This window comes from Pseudorasbora parva, chromosome 13 (assembly GCF_024679245.1).
Source record: "Pseudorasbora parva isolate DD20220531a chromosome 13, ASM2467924v1, whole genome shotgun sequence".
Taxonomy (NCBI): domain Eukaryota; kingdom Metazoa; phylum Chordata; class Actinopteri; order Cypriniformes; family Gobionidae; genus Pseudorasbora; species Pseudorasbora parva.
This window is the reverse complement of record NC_090184.1, coordinates 3779808-3799302: the sequence shown is the minus strand read 5'-3', so window position 1 is coordinate 3799302 and position 19495 is coordinate 3779808. Positions and strand designations below refer to the sequence as shown.

Below are 19495 nucleotides of genomic sequence, written 5' to 3'. Positions count from 1 at the left end.
TATTTTACACACCAATCAAGCATAACATTAAGACCACCTTCCTAATATTGTGTTGGTCCTCCTTTTGCTGCCCTGACCTGACGAGTAATGGACTCCAATAGTCCCCTGAAGGTGTGCTGCGGCATCAAGATGTTAGCAGCAGATCCTTTAAGTCCTGTAAGTTGTGAGGTGGGGCCTCCATGGATCGGACTTGTTAGTTCAGCACATCCCACATCCTCAAACCATTCCTGAAGCATTTGTGCTTTGTGTCAGGAGCATTATCCTGCTGGAAGAGCCACAGCCACCAGAGTACCGTTTCCATGAAAGGCTGAACATGGTCTCAGCAATGCTTAGGTAGGTGGAGCGTGTCAAAGTAACATCCACCTTCTTCTATTGCTCCGTGGTCCAGTTCTGATGTTCAGCATGGGCACCCTGACTGGTCTATGCAGCCCCATACGCAGCAAACTGAGATGCTCTGTGTATTCTGACAGCTTTCTATCAGAACCAGCATTAACTTCTGGAGCAGTTTGAGCTCCAGTAGCTCGTCTGTTTGATCGGACCACACGGGCCAGCCTTCGCTCCCTACTTGCATCAATGAGCCTTGGCTGCCCATGACCCTGTGGCCGGTTCTCCACTGTTCCTTCCTTGGAGCACTTTTGATAGATACTGACCACTGCATACCGGGAACAGCCCACAAGAGCTGCAGTTTTGGAGATGCTCTGACCCAGTCGTCTAGCCATCACAATATGGCCAAACTCGCTCAAATCCTTACGCTTGTCCATTTTTCCTGCTTATAACACATCAACTTTGAGGACAAAATGTTCACTTACTGCCTAATATATATATCCCACCCACTTACAGGAGCCTGATCGGCGTATATATATATATATATATATATATATATATATATATATATATGCTACACACACAGTATACCATTTTGAATACAATATTTCATTTAGTATTTTACAGTAATGACACTTTAAAATATTTAATATACGTTTTATATTTAAATACTTTATACATATTTAAAAAATAATAATTCTAAAAATAAATATTTAAACAAATATTTTTTAATATTTAAAATCTTTTATTATTTAACTTTTTATGCTATAACAAATATCAAAATATCGTTATCATAATGCCTCTATTGTGCATTCTTTTTCATTTAATACATTATTAACAACAACAACACCCAACACCAATAAGAAAAATAAAAGTAGTAATAATAATATCGTGTAAACGTATTATTTGAGAATGCTTCCTGGTTTAACGGCAGCAAGTAAACAGTTGATCAGTCACATATTAACGGACACACCCTGAATAATCTGATCGATCGATCGGTCTGTCCGTCAGTGAGCGTGAGAACCTGTGGAGGGAGACAGCACTGATCTGAGAGCAGCTCTACACACACACACACACACACACACACACACACACACACACACACACACACACACACACACACACACACACACACAGGAAGAGGAAGTGAGTGAGTGTTTAAGATCAAGGATGGACACAGAGCTACAGAACGCGCCTTTATTCACATGAAACACAGTCAAAAGCAATGGACGGTTTTCCCAGCTGGTGTGACTGACCTGAGAGACACAGACTGTCATTATTACCAGGGTAAGGCTTTTTAAAGCGTTAATCTAACATTAGCCAGCAAGCTACACACACACACACACACCCACACCATAACAATTCACACATACAATGAAGGGAAGGCGTTTTGATATGACGCCAAGTAATGTAAAGTGAGTGTTTGAATGGGAAATATCACCAGTTTACAGCTGTAACAGCATTTCACATTTTTATTCGACCCATTCTGTCAGCACAGCAACTTAATTAGTTTACTACTCGTTCACTACTCAGTGGTTTATTATACTCTCTAGTGTAAGAATGTACACATATTTGAACAGATGTGTTTTATTGGTAAACGTATACTGCTACTAAAGTTTTCTTGCACCAAAACATTTTATGTACATGATTGTTTTGCTACTGTACCTTTAAGACCTCTATATGTAAATGAATCTGACATTTATTAAAGGGACAGACAGTTCAGCCAGAAATGAAAAATGTCATCATGTACTCACCCTCAAGTTGTAAAATGTAAAAATTGCAATTAATGTAATAAGTATTACATTATTATTATAATAATAATATGTTCATAATGTAATCATTTTCTCACAATGTAATACAATCTTTATCATAATGTAATAAAAATGTTTACATTATGAGAAATGTATTACATTATAAACACACCAAAAACTTGTCATATTTTCATTATTGTAATAGCTTTTAAAACATTAAGACATTAGAATTCCCTTACAGTAAAAATAAAAAAAATTTAATTCCAGTTTTAAACTACCTGTGAAATGCAATATTTATTAATAATATTAATAAAAGCATTGGTATCCCTTTACAGTACATTTAAAAAATGTAAAAACAGTCTTAACCTGCCTACAAAATCCACCAGATTACAGTAGTTTAAAGGTGGACACGTTCTGATTTTGTTTATTTATCTGGATTTTTTAATTTATTTTTAATGTACTGTAAAGGAATAAACGTATAATAATAATAAAACCATGAATATTTAAATGTGGCATTTTGCAAGTAGTTTTAGAATAACTTTAGATTTTTAAAAATGTACTGTAAATACTAATAATATTTTTATTTTCATGTTTCAATATTTAAATTTTTTCATGTTTCAAAAGCTATTGCCTTAATGAAAATATTACATGTTTTTGGTGAGTTTATAATGTAATAATTTTATCATAATGTAAAAAAATGTATGAGCTCAAGATTTTATTACATTTTGAGAAAATTATTACATGATGAATATAATGATAATAATGTAATAGTTTTTACATTATGAGTTGCTACTGTCCCTTAAAGGTGCAGTGTGGGAATTTTAGTGACATCTAGTGGTGAGGTTGTGAATTGAAATCACAGGACAAATATGTGGTCTTTCTGAGACATCAGAGAGTAGCTAGCGCTCTGTAGAGCAGTTTGTCCCTTTAGGGCTACTGTAGAAACATGGCGGCGACTTCACTGTAAGGAGACCCGCGGTGTGTGTCAAGGGGGTAATCTAGCACTCGGAAAGCGAACCACCCATAGGGGCGGCCATTGCTAACCAAGCCATCACCTGCTGTTAGCATCCCATTGACTCCCATTCATTTTTGAGTCACTTTGACAGTGAATAACTTTACATCCGAGGCGTTTAAAGACTCCATTTGTCCATTGTTTATTTCTAAAGAAACACGACAATGCATAAAAGGCTCCGTTACCTTGTATCTTACACTATCGCCCCGCAGAAGCTGTTTTTGTAAAAATAGGCTAACAAATGCGTCATAACCAACGCGACTCTGTCGCACAGTTGAGAAATGACCGTATAGACCTGAGGAGACACTCGCAAGCAATCTTTACTGTCTATGAGACAGTCTGGGGGACGTGGAGACATAAAGTCTGATAAAGTCAAGGGAGAAGAATGGGGAGAAGCCCATAGTGAGCCAAAAGCAATGGGAGAAAATATTTAAACAACGTGATTCAGATTTCACTTTCATCTACGTCATCAAGCTCAGTCTGTGCCTGCGCAGTTCGCTCAGCTATCAGGAAGTGAGTGCTTCTAATTTACATCACTTTTCGCCGTTGAAGTCTATGGGGTCGCTGTGTCCATTTCTTTTACTGTCAATAGTGTGTATAGATAGAAATGCCACAAAAACACAACAGTTCATTATGCAAGGTCTTTCAAGTATACTCCACTAAAAGCAAAGTAAATTATATTACATTTCTGTCAGTAGATCCTCATAAATATTACACACTGCACCTTTAAGTTGCTGAGGTGTTTAAATGGCTGGGGTATTATCCTGTTTTATTCAGGAATGCTGTTTTGTCTGTGATGTTTCCTCACAAGGCTTAGATTGGGGCCGTCGTCCACATGATGTTGGACCATGCCGATGTGAGTTTGACCCCAGAGGAGCGGGTGCGGGCCTTGACCAAGAAGGGCAGCACGGTGGACATGAATGAAGCAGTGCCCGTCCGCAGATACTTCCGCTCGGGCATGGAGATGATCCGCATGGCCCATGTGTACGGAGAGGAGGGCAACACAGAGCACGCCTATGTCCTCTACAACAAATACATCACGTAATGTGTCCTGCACACTGCAGTTTTTCAAAATCATTTGCGAATGTTAGTTGTCAGACTGTACGAACTGATCCCCGATGTAAGTCACACTGTAAGATCTCAGTTGTCATTAAAGGGGCGGTGAAACACTCAGTTTCAGTCTATCTCACGTCAATCTTGAGTACCTATAGAGTAGTATTGCATCCTTCATATCTCCGAAAAGTCTTTAGTTTTATTATATTTATAAAATAAATCTAGGCTGTACACAGTCTTTCCGGAAAAAAACGAGCGCCTGGAGGCGTATCGTGTGGGCGGAGCTAAAGAATGACGAGCGGTGATGTCCTCAAGCGTGGAGAAACCCATGGCTATCGATCTCAGCTAATAGATATATGATCCAGAATCATTCGGAGGCTGAAATAAATTGAACAGGAGAAGCAGCAGCAGCAGGACGTCCGTCTCTGTGGTATGGACTGTATTTAGTGGCCTGTCAACATTTGTGTGTCTTTACTCGCAGTTTATGAGGACATGATTCGGTTTATGGACTATTGTATGCAACTAAACCTTAGCAGTAACAAGCAAAACGGTTTTGCACGTCAGACTAGTGTAACGTTATACAGAGAACAACAATGGAGTCCGTTAGCGCATTTGAATGACGAAGCACGCGATCGTGTCGTTTACTGATGTTTACTCACGCGATGTTAGCCAACAGCACAGACATTTGAAGCAGTTTTACTCACCGGCTGCTTCCAAAGCACGACCGAACCTTTATCGCTGGGACCGCTCCGTCAAAAACACACTTCTTTGATATGATTTGGTAAAGTCCTGACAGCAGTGACTTGCTGTGCTGAAACGTTGAAGTCGCTTGATGTCACAGATAGGAATAAAGTGGAGCGCGGCGGGAGTGTATGGGCCTGCATTTCCTCTCTCGCTCTAGTCACGCGTGCGCACCCTACCGGGAGAAGAGCCCGTACGGCCCATACAAGGACCTTCCGCTCTATTAACGTCAAGCGGACCCATACTCGAAAAAAACTCTCCGAAACTTGTGAGAAACCGGAAGGAGTATTTTTAACACAGAAATACTCTATCAAACGTCCAACATTAGTTTTTGAAACTTTGTCTATGTTTAGGATGGGAATCCAAGTCTTTAACAGTGTAAAAAGCTCAGTATGCATGAAACAGCATTTCACCCCCCCTTTAATGTCAGACTGTACGATAGTCAAGGCGCGCTAAAGACGGACGCGCACAAGAAAACTCGTCTGGAGATTTATATCATCAATCAATGACGCGTTCGGTGACGGTGAGCTGCATTACACGGAGTAATGGAGTCTACAAAGAAATCTCTAGCTCTCGTTTAGGTCATAGTTTGTCTTGACAAGATATTTGACTGTCGTCGTAGGAGAAGTCACACTGCAGGATTGTGTGCCAAATCTTCTGAAACTGCCAGAATTTCGTCTGAGGTAAAATTTGATCGCAGCGCTCATTAATCGGTCCCAGAACATGTCAAACTAACAATCAAAGACGTCAGATTTTAGCCTAGGATCAGAGGAATCTTTTAGGATTCGCAAAATTAGTCTCAGACGGCCAAATCATGGCTAAAATCGTAAAGTGTGTACCCGGCTTAAGACAACGACCTCTGAACGCTGCTCGTTGATGAAACCTTAACCAAATGTTCTGAGATTTGAACAGAAGTATGTGTGTTGAACATCATGGAAGACTGTTACCATCTGTTAGTTTTGAATGTGGGAGAAAACTAATACATTTTTTAACCTTTTTGCTCTAGTTTTAACTTCCTGCTTTAAATTCATCTTCATGTCAATGTCATAGGCTGTGATGTTTTCTTGTACTATAGTACGGCGATGACTCATCAGAGTCTCTTAATTATTAATGAGTCTGCGTGTCTTTATCCAATGAGAAGACGCGTTGCTTAATTCATGACAGCACGCATTGATAGGCATTTTCCTCCGACTGGCGCTTTAAAGAGTGAGTTTCATACAGTAAGTGAGATGCATTAATGGATCAAAAAACAAGTGTTTTTTCCACTTTATATGAGTGTCTGTGTTGCCTACGTTCTCTTCAATAGATCTCGAGTCTTCACACAAACGCGATTCATCCACACTGTGAGTGTAATCGCTTTTTACTGCCATTTAAACGTCCAAACGGCATATAAAACGCCACAAAATAAGCCTCAAAAGTTCTCAAAGTTATGCCACTGCGTGTTCATAAATATTTTCGATGCAGAGAACAAATTGCGAATGGCTGTGCATTAAATTGTGAATTATAGTTGTCACAAGATATATGTAATGGTGAGCTTACAAATCCATGTGTATATTGTGTTGCGTGTAACGTAATGTGCATTTGTGGGAAGCTTTTTATGAGAACGAAATAAAACGCTCTGAATCAGAAACCGTTGACGTGCTGTCAGTCTCCTGGTCTCCACTCCGTCGCAAAACCACAGACACTTTTATAGCATTTTTCAAAACTGGTGAGGTCTGACTGCTGCTGAAACTTTAAAGGGGTACTCCACACGAAAATGAAATCTTCCAAACCAAATGGCTTGCTTTTAAAAGTCTCACTGTCCTTACCAAAGGCAATGCGGTCTAATGTGGTTTGGTTCCCAACATTTCTGTTCTGTGCAAAAGGAAGTCATGAGGGTGAGTAAATGATGACAGTGTTTTAATTTTTGGGTGGAGTGTCCCTTAACTGGAATGGGAGTGTGTGAGTAATATTAGTAATGTTTCAGTTTACTTGCAACAGGTTTAACTCCTGATCTTTTTAACCCGGCAGGCTTTTCATTGAAAAGCTTCCTAAGCATCCAGAATATAAGCTGTCTAATATTGCCGAGAAGAAGGAGACGTTAAGGGTAATGTAGTCTAGTGAAGTCTAGATGGATTGTATTGATCGATAATCTTATCATGTCATGTAAGTTGTCTTAGTTTTGCTGTTGCTCCTCACACAGAAGCTAAAGGAGACGGCTTTCCCTCAAGCGGAGCTGCTGAAGAAACACTTACTGAGAAGATATGAGAGAGAATATGCCGAGTATATCAGCAAAAAGGTGAGGCACAATGTCCCAGCGCTGGTCAATATCATCATGCAGGTCTTAAAAAAGTCTCTTCCACAATGTAAGGCCTTAAAAACATCCTAAATTTGAGCAGAAAGTCTTAAATTCAATATCATTGCATTAAATTAGGGCCCTATGATTTCTGCAATGCAGGATCCATTCATAAAAATGGTCAGAACACTTAAAGGGACAGTTCACCCACAAATGACCATCCTGTCATCATTAACTCGCCCTAATGTCGCACCAAACCCGTCAGACTTTCCTTCATCATATAAAGCCATCGAGTCGCTTCAGAAAATCTGGAATATTCCACTCGATCCGTATGGATTAGAACTTTCTGAAGCGTCAGTGGAAGTTGCTTATACTGTCAATGGAGGAACAGAAATCTCTCAATTTCATTAAAAATAACTTCATTTGTGTTCTGGAGATTAATGTAACGATATTTATCGTTTTGTAAATGATATGATTCGCGATATAGAGTTGTTTTATCCAAGGCTCAGCTTACTGTATTTATAAGGTATATTTCACTCAAAAATATATATTCTGTCATCATGTAAGTAAATGCAAGACTACAGGGAGTGCAGAATTATTAGGCAAGTTGTATTTTTGAGGATTAATTTTATTATTGAACAACAACCATGTTCTCAATGAACACAAAAACTCATTAATATCAAAGCTGAATATTTTTGGAAGTTTTAGTTTTTAGTTTTAGCTATTTTAGGGGGATATCTGTGTGTGCAGGTGACTATTACTGTGCATAATTATTAGGCAACTTAACAAAAAACAAATTTATACCCATTTCAATTATTTATTTTTACCAGTGAAACCAATATAACATCTCAACATTCACAAATATACATTTCTGACATTCAAAAACCAAACAAAAACAAATCAGTGACCAATATAGCCACCTTTCTTTGCAAGGACACTCAAAAGCCTGCCATCCATGGATTCTGTCAGTGTTTTGATCTGTTCACCATCAACATTGCGTGCAGCAGCAACCACAGCCTCCCAGACACTGTTCAGAGAGGTGTACTGTTTTCCCTCCTTGTAAATCGCACATTTGATGATGGACCACAGGTTCTCAATGGGGTTCAGATCAGGTGAACAAGGAGGCCATATCATTAGATTTTCTTCTTTTATACCCTTTCTTGCCAGCCACGCTGTGGAGTACTTGGACGCGTGTGATGGAGCATTGTCCTGCATGAAAATCATGTTTTTCTTGAAGGATGCAGACTTCTTCCTGTACCACTGCTTGAAGAAGGTGTCTTCCAGAAACTGGCAGTAGGACTGGGAGTTGAGCTTGACTCCATCCTCAACCCGAAAAGGCCCCACAAGCTCATCTTTGATGATACCAGCCCAAACCAGTGCTCCACCTCCACCTTGCTGGCGTCTGAGTCGGACTGGAGCTCTCTGCCCTTTACCAATCCAGCCACGGGCCCATCCATCTGGCCCATCAAGACTCACTCTCATTTCATCAGTCCATAAAACTTTAGAAAAATCAGTCTTGAGATATTTCTTGGCCCAGTCTTGACGTTTCAGCTTGTGTGTCTTGTTCAGTGGTGGTCGACTTTCTGCCTTTCTTACCTTGGCCATGTCTCTGAGTATTGCACACCTTGTGCTTTTGGGCACTCCAGTGATGTTGCAGCTCTGAAATATGGCCAAACTGGTGGCAAGTGGCATCTTGGCAGCTGCACGCTTGACTTTTCTCAGTTCACGGGCAGTTATTTTGCGCCTTGGTTTTTCCACACGCTTCTTGCGACCCTGTTGACTATTTTGAATGAAACGCTTGATTGTTCGATGATCACGCTTCAGAAGCTTGGCTATTTTAAGACTGCTGCATCCCTCTGCAATATATCTCACTATTTTTGACTTTTCTGAGCCTGTCAAGTCCTTCTTTTGACCCATTTTGCCAAAGGAAAGGAAGTTGCCTAATAATTATGCACACCTGATATAGGGTGTTGATGTCATTAGACCACACCCCTTCTCATTACAGAGATGCACATCACCTAATATGCTTAATTGGTAGTAGGCTTTCCAGCCTATACAGCTTGGAGTAAGACAACATGCATAAAGAGGATGATGTGGTCAAAATACTCATTTGCCTAATAATTCTGCACTCCCTGTAAACATTCCCAGTTTGGGAATAGTCTTTTTGACACGCTTTCTTGCTGTTAGAACTGTCATTGATTGCATTGATCATCTGAAGCGTGAGTTTAGTAATGCGATAGTATCGACTAGTGCAGGGGTCCCCAATCTCGGTCCTGGAGGGCCACTGTCCTGCAGAGTTTAGCTCCAACCCCAATCAAACACACCGGAAACAGCTAATCAATGCCTATCAGCTTAGAAAAAAAATCTACTTTGATTTGTAATGTAGCTAAACCTTAAATAAAAGTTAAGACGTGAATATTTTATATTTTGTTTGTAATGCTTTCAGTTCCAATATTTTAGTTATTTTTAACACATTTAAAACCATTCCACATAATTCCACAGAGTTTTCAAAAAGTTTTGCACAGAAATCACAAAAAAAAGATTCTGTGTGGCCCTGATCATACACTTCAACTATGAGAGACAGAATGACCAGAATATTATTTTTAACGGTAATAATATTTCACAATATTACAGTTTTTACTGTATTTCTGATCAGATAAACGCAGCCCTGGTGAGCAGAAGAGACTTCATTCAAAAATATAAACTTTTTTGATTTATTCCAGAATTTTGACTTCCAGTGTATGTATTGTACATGTAATTAAGCCTCAGAAATATGGATGTTTTCGGTGCGATCAATCCTAAAGTGAAAGAGGCGTGAGTTTAACCGTATGGATGTGCATTTGTCCCCCAGCGTGCGGAGGCTGAAGCGCTGGAGCGGGAGCGGTGTCGGCAGCGGGAGCTGGATGCGGAGCGGGAGCGTGTGGCAGATATGCAGCGGAGGCAGCTGGAGCAGGAGCAGTTCAGCATGTTTGAGGAGATGATCCGGCAGAAAGACCGCCAGCATCGGCTCCACGATTTCAGCTCGCCGGCGCCGCATCAGGACGACACGCTGCTCATTCCTGGGATCCAGGGTCCCCCGCTGCCCCACCTGGAGTCCCCCGATGCCCCTTCGGCCAATCACAGCGCTCCGGCCGCCCCCCCGACCTTCGACCGCTCGCTCAAACCGGGTCACCTCAGCAGCAACAGTACGACTCGCTCTCAAACCGATCTAGACACTGCAAAAAAGGCTTTTCTTACTTAGTATTTTTGTCTTGTTTCTAGTCAAAATTTCTAAAAAATCTTTTATTAAGAAACATTTACTAGACAAGTAAAGATTATCGTCTTGTTTTAGGAAAAAATAACAAAAAAATTAAGAGAGTTTTTGCTTAAAACAAGATTATTTTTCTTACCCCACTGGCAGATTATTTAGCTTATTTAAGCAAAAACTCTCTTAATTTTTTATTCTTTTATACCAAAACAAGACAATTACGTTTGCTTGTCTAGTAAATACTTCTTGTTTTAAGAAATTTTAGATGTTTGGACTAGAAACAAGACAGAAATGCTAAGTAAGAAAAGCATTTTTTGAAGTGAAGCAGCCTCTGTGTCTCTTGTCTCAGTGTTTCTCTTTGTGTTTCAGCTACAATGGTTGATGGTTTACGGCAGATTGCGGTTCCCGCTGAGCTTTGTGGCAAATTTCTACGACTAGCCAATAACAACACCATAAGAGCTGTGGAAACCTGTGGGATACTCTGTGGGAGACTGGTATGACTTTGTGATGTCCAGTTCCTCCTTTAGGATTTCATACATTGATGTCACCTACATTTATGCTTCATTATTATACATTTTTATGAACTTAGGTATACTTGACCCAAAAATGTAATTTTTCATCATTTACTCACCCTTGTCATGCGGTCCCAGATGCGGATGGAGATTTTTAGACAAATAATCCATCACTGTGAGTCCAAATAAAACACAAGTGTACAGGACGCCAAATTTGACGCTTCAAAAACCACACCAAACGAACACAACAGTAATCCTTGATGTAATATACAGGGTTTCCATGGGTCTTAAAAAGTCATAATTTGACCTTCCACAATGTAAGGCCTTAAATATATCTTAAATGGGATCATAAGTCTTAAATTCACTATCATGGCATTAAATTAGGACCCTATGATTTCTGTGATGCAGAAAAAATGGACAGCATCACAGAATCCATTCATAAAAATGGGATTTACTGTATAATGAGGAATGTCACTGAATTTGTCATATTTTAGATGAATAAATCAGAAGTACGTCAGATCACTTAAAGGGACAGGTCACCCAAAAATTACAATCCTGTCATCATTAACTCGCCCTAATGTTGTTCCAAACCTGTAACGCCGAGTTCCCGGCACCCGATTTTGACTCGCTGACAGGTTTTGCGAAATCTGTGACAAATGCCCCAAATCATAGGCAAATCGGTGATCGTGCCATGAGTGACAATCACGCAGTGTGTCTGATCAAAGACGCGATCTGAAAGAATCTGACACCCGTGGGATATTTGGCATGTTAAATATCTGGAGCAGTCGGCATTGCAAAATGATTTATTTACCTGAAACTCTCTTGGCAGAACACAATCCTTCCTTCCTGCGTCTCCCCAACCATTTCCTCCTCCGTAATCTTTTCAGTTTTTTCTCCTTTTTGCTGCATATCAGTGCAAAGACAACTTGGATCGCAAACTTTCTGCAGTCTATATTTTTAAATAATTCCAGGCTCACGCTGACGAACGTGTGATCTCGCGTTGTTTCCTTGTCACCGCTCGTGTGTGTTTGGTTGTGAAATGTAGTTTGCGGACGGACAGCTCTTGTACAGTCATGCGGTGTGAAAAGAGCAGTGATCCGACACAAATCGTGCACTGTGAACTCGGCATTCATCATATAAAGCCATCGATTCTCTTCAGAAAATCTGGAATATTCCACTCGATCCATATGGATTAGTTTTCCGATCTCTTTATGAACTTTCTGAAGCGTCAGTTGAAGTTGCTTAGACTGTCAATGGAGGAACAGAAATCTCTCAGATTTCATTAAAAATATCTTCATTTGTGTTCTGGAGATGAAAAAAAGTCAGTCAAATGTAATTTAACCATTACAGCACACTCCAGAAAAATGTAAACAGAATAAACTATAAAACAAAAATAAATGAAGAGGAGGGTAGTGAATGATGTCCCGGGTCGCTAAAGACCCGAGGCCTGCATTTAAGGGTAAACCGAACTTTTATTTTGACAGGTTGATTTAAAGGAAGGGTAGGACGGACTGATCTAAAACACTTTTGTCCAAATTTGTTTAAACTTTCTTTATTTGTCAATACATAATTAAAATGTAAGTACTCTGAAAAGGAGAGTATCAAAACGAGTGACTCTAGACTTTTTAATCTGCAATAAACACCGCTCATTATTTTCGTTCGGGACGAAACAAGTGATTGGCTTGGGCGACTGTCACTCTCTCTCGCTACCATGGTGACCACTGCTATCGCTACAGGACCCGCCCACGTGCGCGTGCTCGTTTGATTCGAGCAGTTCAAGAGGCAAAATAATGGCAGAGAAAGAGCATTCAAAATTCACAGTCAGCGAAGGCAAACAATGCAAAAAAGGAAGACAGTACGAGAAAAGGCAATGCGCAGAAAGTCTTTGAATAAACAAAGAAATCAAACGCGAGTAAATATCTGCGTGGCTTTCCAACGATGGTGAGAACTGAGGGACCTGAAAAACGCCTCATTGCTGGCTGTATTTCTGCTGGACAGGTCATCTTTCATTTTGATTATACATTTTTTTGGTTTATGTTTTCATGGAGCATGTATCAAGAGCACATGAAGCTGCCTAATATAGCTAACATAACATTACCTAGCATAAAGTTACAATATGATACACTTAGCCATTAGTAGAGATGATAAATACTCAATATGCTTAGCTCAAGTTGATCGCTGTCGTGTTGAATTGCATAAAATGTAACTTTAGATAACACAATGCATGTGTAGAAGCTAGTACAGCGCATCCAGTAACGTTTTTTTAGAGCTAAGTTAACTTTAGCTACTGCTAATCAACAATGCTTTCATCATGGAAACTCTTACATGCAGAACACAGTATATGTTATGAATCTTACACGAAATTCATCTTCATCACAGTATAACTGATGTTATTGGGGAAACATGATGCTACCCGTTTTCTTTGCCTTATAAATATAACTAGCTCGTTACCAAATCAAACAAAAGTATATTTTAAACTTTACCAGTATGGGTATTCTAGCTTGATAGTGAGTACTAAAGACATCTTATTAGTTTATATTCATACTGATTAAGTTAGATGTTTTATTACATGTGATTCTGACGTGACTACATGCACACCGCTCCTCTCAGGTCAATAATGCGTCTTCCAGCTGATTGGTCGTTGAGGCGCGTTCATGTGTTTTGGGGGCGTGGCTTTGGAAAGAGCCCAGAAGGGAGAAGGCGGAGTGAATAGAAATAATGAGCTGTGTTTAAAGACAATCAATTTTTATATTTTCTTTTTTAGAGTACTTACATTTTAATTATGTATTGATATATAAAGAAAGTTTAAACAAGTTTGGAAAAAAAAAGTTTTTTAACCAATTCCTACCTACCCTACCTTTAACTGTTCTGACCTGCTTTTTATTTATTCATCAAAAATTTGACAAATTCAGTGAAATTGCGCGTTATATAGTAAATAAATTTCTTGTTGACTGGATTCTGTGATTCCAGTGAGTAAATTATGAGAGAATTTCTTTTTTGGGTGGAGTATCTCTTCCCAATACTTTTGTCTGAATAGTATATTATGCATGCTTTACCAATACAATGCATTAAGACATCTAAAGTGTCTGTCTGTCTGTGTCTGTGTGTGTGTCGCAGAATATGAACGCGTTCACAGTGACGCACGTGATCGTGCCGAAACAGTGTGGCGGTCCGGATTACTGTGACACCGAGAACGAAGAGGAGCTGTTTCTGGTGCAGGACCAGCACAACCTCATCACCCTGGGCTGGATACACGTCAGTCTCAACCTCACATGACATGTCTGCCTTCTCTACTCGTATAATTCACATCACACATTGACATTCAATTGCATGTAATGTTTCACCTCCCACTCCCTATTATTGAGCTCAATGAGCAAGTAATCATCTTGAAATGATTATTTCCCCTCGTGTCCATCAGAGGCGTACAGTTCTCTCAGAAGTCTGACAGATCAGGTCTGCTCCACAGACACACCCGACCCAGACCGCCTTCCTGTCCAGCGTTGATCTGCACACACACTGCTCATACCAGATGATGCTGCCCGAGTCCATCGCCATCGTCTGCTCGCCCAAATTCAACGAGTAAGTCCAGCAATGAGCGAGATGAGTCACATGTCACTGCATTAGTCTTCTCAGAAATAAAATTCAACTAGTGTTTCTATTGTGATCATAGATTTTTCTAGTTATGCTTTGCTCTAAAGTATTTCAAGAGCTAAATAAAACAAGTGGTAGAGCCACTGATCTGATGACCAATCTAATCAGACTTTACAGCCCAAACAGTGTTGAAGTCAGACCGCACTTGATCATTGCATGGTTTAGCGTGGTAATAATTGTATTGTTTGCTTGTATAGGTAGTCTCTGTGGTGTTGTATTTGTGAACCAGGGTTCTTGCGGCCTTTGAAAACCTGGATATGTGAGAGAATTTTAAGTGTGATTTCATTTTATTGGGTAGATAAACATCATAGCAGATAAAAAAAACCTGAACAAATGATTCAAATCATGTAAATACTGTCTACTTTGTGACACGTTGGCATCAGACAAAGTTGTGCTGCGCTGTGTTTACTGCATTTCTGAGGACTGATGCATGCACATCAATGGCACAAAAAAGAGTTAAAATTAGGTGCTTGACAAAAGAGAGAAAAAAATTTAAGCTCAGAAAATTTCAACCTTTGTGCATAAATTTAAAAAAGTCCTTAGAGGACAAAAATGTCCACATGTAATAAAAAAGGTCATACAAATTTCTTTTCTTTTCAAGTAAAAAAAAGAGGTTTATGTATATAATAGAAATTATCAATGCCATAAAAAGTTGAGTTCCAGATTTGAGGTTGATATCTCAAAAAATTAGCTTTCAGTCAGATTTTGTTTGGGTGCAGTACTAAATTTGAGTTTTTCCTCTCTTTTTGCCCACACTATTTTTTTAAAAAACACAATCAAACCACACTCTGACAGCCAACACACACCCACACAGTTATAGCTGCATCGATCCAGCTCGATCCAGTTGGCTCTATAATATGCAGAAGCAGAAAATAGCAATAAAGTGAGTATTTGCTTTTATAGTCCAAACCTGAGAAAATGGTTCCGTCTTGTAAACAAAACAAAAACACAATAGTAAAATGTTGAATTTTGACGCATTGCCAACAGAATGAAAGCCTGTTAACAAAGATTGTATCATTTGCTTGCAAGAATTGCAGTTTTTATTGGTTTCAATGGGGACATTTTTGTCTTTTAAAGGGTTAGTTTACACAAAAATGAAGTTGATGTCATTAATGACCCTAATGTCGTTCCACACCCGTAAGACACAGTTTAAGATATTTTATTTTAGTCTCAGAGCGTATGCAAGTGTATGCACACTATACTGTCCATGTCCAGAAAGGGAATAAAAACATCATCACAGTAGTCCATATGAGACATCAGTGGGTTAATTAGAGTCTCTTGAAGCATCCAAAATACATTTGGGTCCAAAAATAACAAAAACTACGCCTTTATTCAGCATTGGCTTCTTTTCCGTGTTCCTCAAATAAAGATTCAAATGGCCATGAATCAGTGAATCGATCAATGATTCGGATCGCCAATGTCACGTGATTTCAGCAGTTTTGATCGCGTGTCAAAATGTCAAACTGCTGAAATCACGCGACATCGCTCTGCTAGTTTCTTTCTCTCTCTCTCTCTCTCTCTCTCTCTCTCTCTCTCTCTCTCTCTCTCGATTCTTGATTAATCACCTGTGAGAATAAAGGCTTCTTGGGTAAACACTTACACTGCAAAAAATGCATTTCTTACTTTGTACTTTTGTCTTGTTTCTAGTCAAAATATCTCAAAAAATCTTGCATTAAGAAACATTTACTAGACTAAGTAAAAGTTGTCTTGTTTTGGGAAAAAATAACTAAAAATTAAGAGTTTTAGCTTAAAATAAGATAAATAATCTGCCAATGGGGTAAGTAAAATAATGTTGTTTAAAGATTTTGCTTACCCCATTGGCAGATTATTTTGCTTATTTTATTTTTAATGTTCAGTAATTGTTTCCCAAAACAAGACAATTACGTTTGCTTGTCTAGTAAATGCCTCTTGTTTTAAGAATTTTTTGACGTTTGGACTATAAAACAAGACAAAAATATTAAGTAAGAAAAGCATTTTTTGCTGTGTATACCTGTGTGAGTCCACTATTAAATGTTCTTGCATTTTTGGAGCCTTTTTTAGTTTTGTTTTTTGTATAAGTGCCATCTCCTGTCAGAGAGTGCAATTATGTTTTCATTCAGCCTGTCTGCGTATTGTCTGAACAATGATGTGTGCACAGGACCGGCTACTTCAGACTGACTGACTATGGCCTGGAGGAGATCTCCACCTGCACTCAGAAAGGCTTTCACCCTCACCCCAAAGATCCTCCTCTCTTCACGGTAGCCACATCAACCATTCATTCATTCGACATTACCCAAGCACGTGATCTGTTCATTAACGCTGAGGTTGTTCCCTCAGGGTGGAAGCCACATTATAATCACAGAAGGCACCGTCTCCATGCTTGACCTGCGATGATCCCTCTGGTGTTTACTCAGCAGGACGTGAAGCTTATTTTTCATATATTTTCACAGCTTTCAGTGGTGGTGGGATTTCTTGAAAAAACAGACACTTGCCTACAACAAGCACTTTTTTGATAACGAACACACTGACCGAAGCGGCGTCTTTTGGGAGCTCAGGAACACACACCTCCACGGGACGGCAGGCCCATTCATGTATCCGTTTGCGTTGTCCTAGTAAGCAAATGTTTTGTGGCCCTTTGGGGTTATTTACGCTCTGATCGTACACTACCATATCTCATCTGTTGAAACAATATTAAAGCAAAGGTTTTTTAATAACTGAGTATCTTTGGGAGCAGCTGCGCCTGTCATGAATGCAGCAATATCAGTTTACTAATGAAATATTTTCTAAAAACAACTTTTTGATAACAGTACTTAGTCCATAAGTGATGTTATTGATTAATTCTTACTTCTGATTGGTTCACAGACGCTCTGAGGGGCCGTTCACACAGAACTCGTTTTAGCGTTTAAAAATGCAAGACGCAGGGCCGTGGAAATAAAAAGACAGTCAAACTAGTTTTAAATTGAGCCATGTTTTTAGAAGGCCATGTGTGAGATGCTACAAAAGACACTGAAGGCATTGTTGCATTTTAAAAAAGCAAGACGCCAGTCCATGGAATGAAGAACGTGAAAGGTATAACAAGTTGAACTGCTTTTAACTTGACACAGCATTTTAAAAACACGGCTCATGCGTGAGACACTGCAAAAGACACTAGATGGGAGACGTCACACTGAATACCTTTTTGCATTTACTCAGGGCAGTGAATGAAAAAAAAGGTATACCTTTTTTTTAAAGGTGCAATGTGTAATATTTATGCGGATCTATTGACAGAAATGCAATATAATATACATAACTGTTTGTTTTCAGTGGTGTATAAAGACCTTATATAATGAACCGTTGTTTTTATTGCCTTGGAGTGAGCTGTTTCTATCTACACACACCGCGGGTCTCCTTACAGTGAAGTCGCCGCCATGTTTCTACAGTAGCCCTAAAGGGACAAACGGCTCTACAGAGCGCTAGCTACTCTCTGATGTCTGACGACCACGTGTTTGTCCTGTGTCAGCCACTGTAGCTTCGCTATGTGCTTTGAAAGGGAGGGGTGCGCGGTGGGCGGTTCGCAACCTCACCACTAGATGCCACTAAAATGTACACACTGAACTTTAAATACATCTAAAGTTACTAACTTGAACCACATTTTTAGGCCCTACTTTAACAATCTGAGCTCATGGTCTGAAGCACAAGGTGCAGGTGCACTTAGCCTCCAAAAGGTACAAATCCACTTTTGCTAGTTTAACGATGGAAAAAATTAATGCGTCATGGGTTTTGGGCGTAATGTGCAATAAACCAGTCTCATCTCCCGTTCCCTTTAAAAGCTAGTTGCGCTCGCATCATGGAGGATTCACTGTTTAAATGTGAGCAGAAAGTCTGAATGCTTCTCCAGAGAGGAATCCTTTAATTTTAATATTTAATTGTGTGTGTGTGTGCTGCTGCGCGTGTAATAATCAGAGTGTGCTCCGCCTATAGGCTTATATTACTCACACACTCTTTAAATAACACAGAAATCCTGCACTATTGACTTTAGAGCAGGTTTGTGTTGGTCAATGGTCAGTGGTTTTCAGTTCCTCACAATAGCAACGCTCCCACAATGCTCATGAACACACCTGGTGTTCAGACCAGACGCCCATGGGGGAACACACACACACACACACACAGATGGGTGAACAGATTCGCCAGTGCATTTGATATTTAAACAACGTGGAGCTGGTCATGAAAATGATAACTGCGTCGGGCTGAAACTAGCAAAAAAACACCACGTGCGGTGGCGTCACATTGCGCCGTGTGTATGATAGGGCCCTTCCTGTCACTGCAAAAGACACTGAAAGCGAGATGCAGTGGAATAAAAAAAATGCAAGGTATAAAGACACAAACTGCTTTTAACTTCAGCGCGAGATGCTGAAAAAGACTCACACTGATTGCATTCTTGTTTAAATGTACCCCATGTAACTTTTTTGGTTAAAACATCATCATTAATCCTTCTTCCAAAACATTGTCTTACCCTGAGTCACTACGGTAAGCCTGTTATAAGGGTTTATATTTTAGACCGGTCAGGATGCGGTTTTTTTTGTGGGAAATTGCACACACACATCACTCACACGTGCATGTCTCATATCCGCAAATAGAGTAAAGTTGCTCGGACTGCTTTGACTTGTGTCTTGAGTGGGAGGTCAGAGGTTATTGGTCACAATAAGTTACAAAGTTTGCCATGGAGCCGCTAAATCTCCAACCAGGGAATCAGAGGAGCGTCTGCGACCCCCCACAAAAAGAGAGCACGTAATAAAACAAGAATCAACATAGGCCAGCCGTTTAAGAGATGACGGGAACTGAGGGATTTGAAATGTTGTAAAAGCAGACAAAGCACAGCTAAAACAATGGAATGAGGAATAAAATTAGTTGTGTGAACTAGTGATGGGAGAAACTAAGCTTTTCACTAAAATGATTCACTGTTTGGAAGCA

At 39.7% G+C, this 19495-nt stretch overlaps 1 protein-coding gene across 2 annotated transcripts; it reads left to right on the top strand.

Moving 5' to 3' along the window:
• Window positions 1-1453: 1453 nt before the first annotated feature.
• stambpb (STAM binding protein b) lies at window positions 1454-17875 on the top strand. 2 transcript variants are annotated; one of them, XM_067412971.1, is made up of 10 exons: window positions 1454-1611; window positions 3899-4128; window positions 6892-6967; window positions 7064-7159; window positions 10008-10341; window positions 10773-10897; window positions 14033-14170; window positions 14382-14494; window positions 16704-16803; window positions 16883-17875. In XM_067412971.1, exons 2-10 carry the CDS (start codon window positions 3923-3925, stop codon window positions 16937-16939), a joined length of 1245 nt encoding a protein of 414 aa, XP_067269072.1. In that variant the 5' UTR covers window positions 1454-1611; window positions 3899-3922; the 3' UTR covers window positions 16940-17875. The 2 variants fall into 2 exon arrangements, 1 of the variants encoding a protein (XP_067269072.1); XR_010897482.1 differs by lacking the exon at window positions 16883-17875 and having other exon boundaries at window positions 14334-14494; window positions 16704-16737.
• The last annotated feature ends 1620 nt before the right edge of the window (window positions 17876-19495 follow it).

Coding starts and splice junctions, on each gene's coding strand:
- stambpb (XM_067412971.1), top strand. CDS start 3,923: ATGATGTTGGACCATGCCGATGTGAGTTTGACCCCAGAGGAGCGGGTG. Junction 10,342..10,772: donor GGGTCACCTCAGCAGCAACA/GTACGACTCGCT, acceptor TTTGTGTTTCAG/CTACAATGGTTGATGGTTTA. Junction 16,804..16,882: donor AAGATCCTCCTCTCTTCACG/GTAGCCACATCA, acceptor TTGTTCCCTCAG/GGTGGAAGCCACATTATAAT.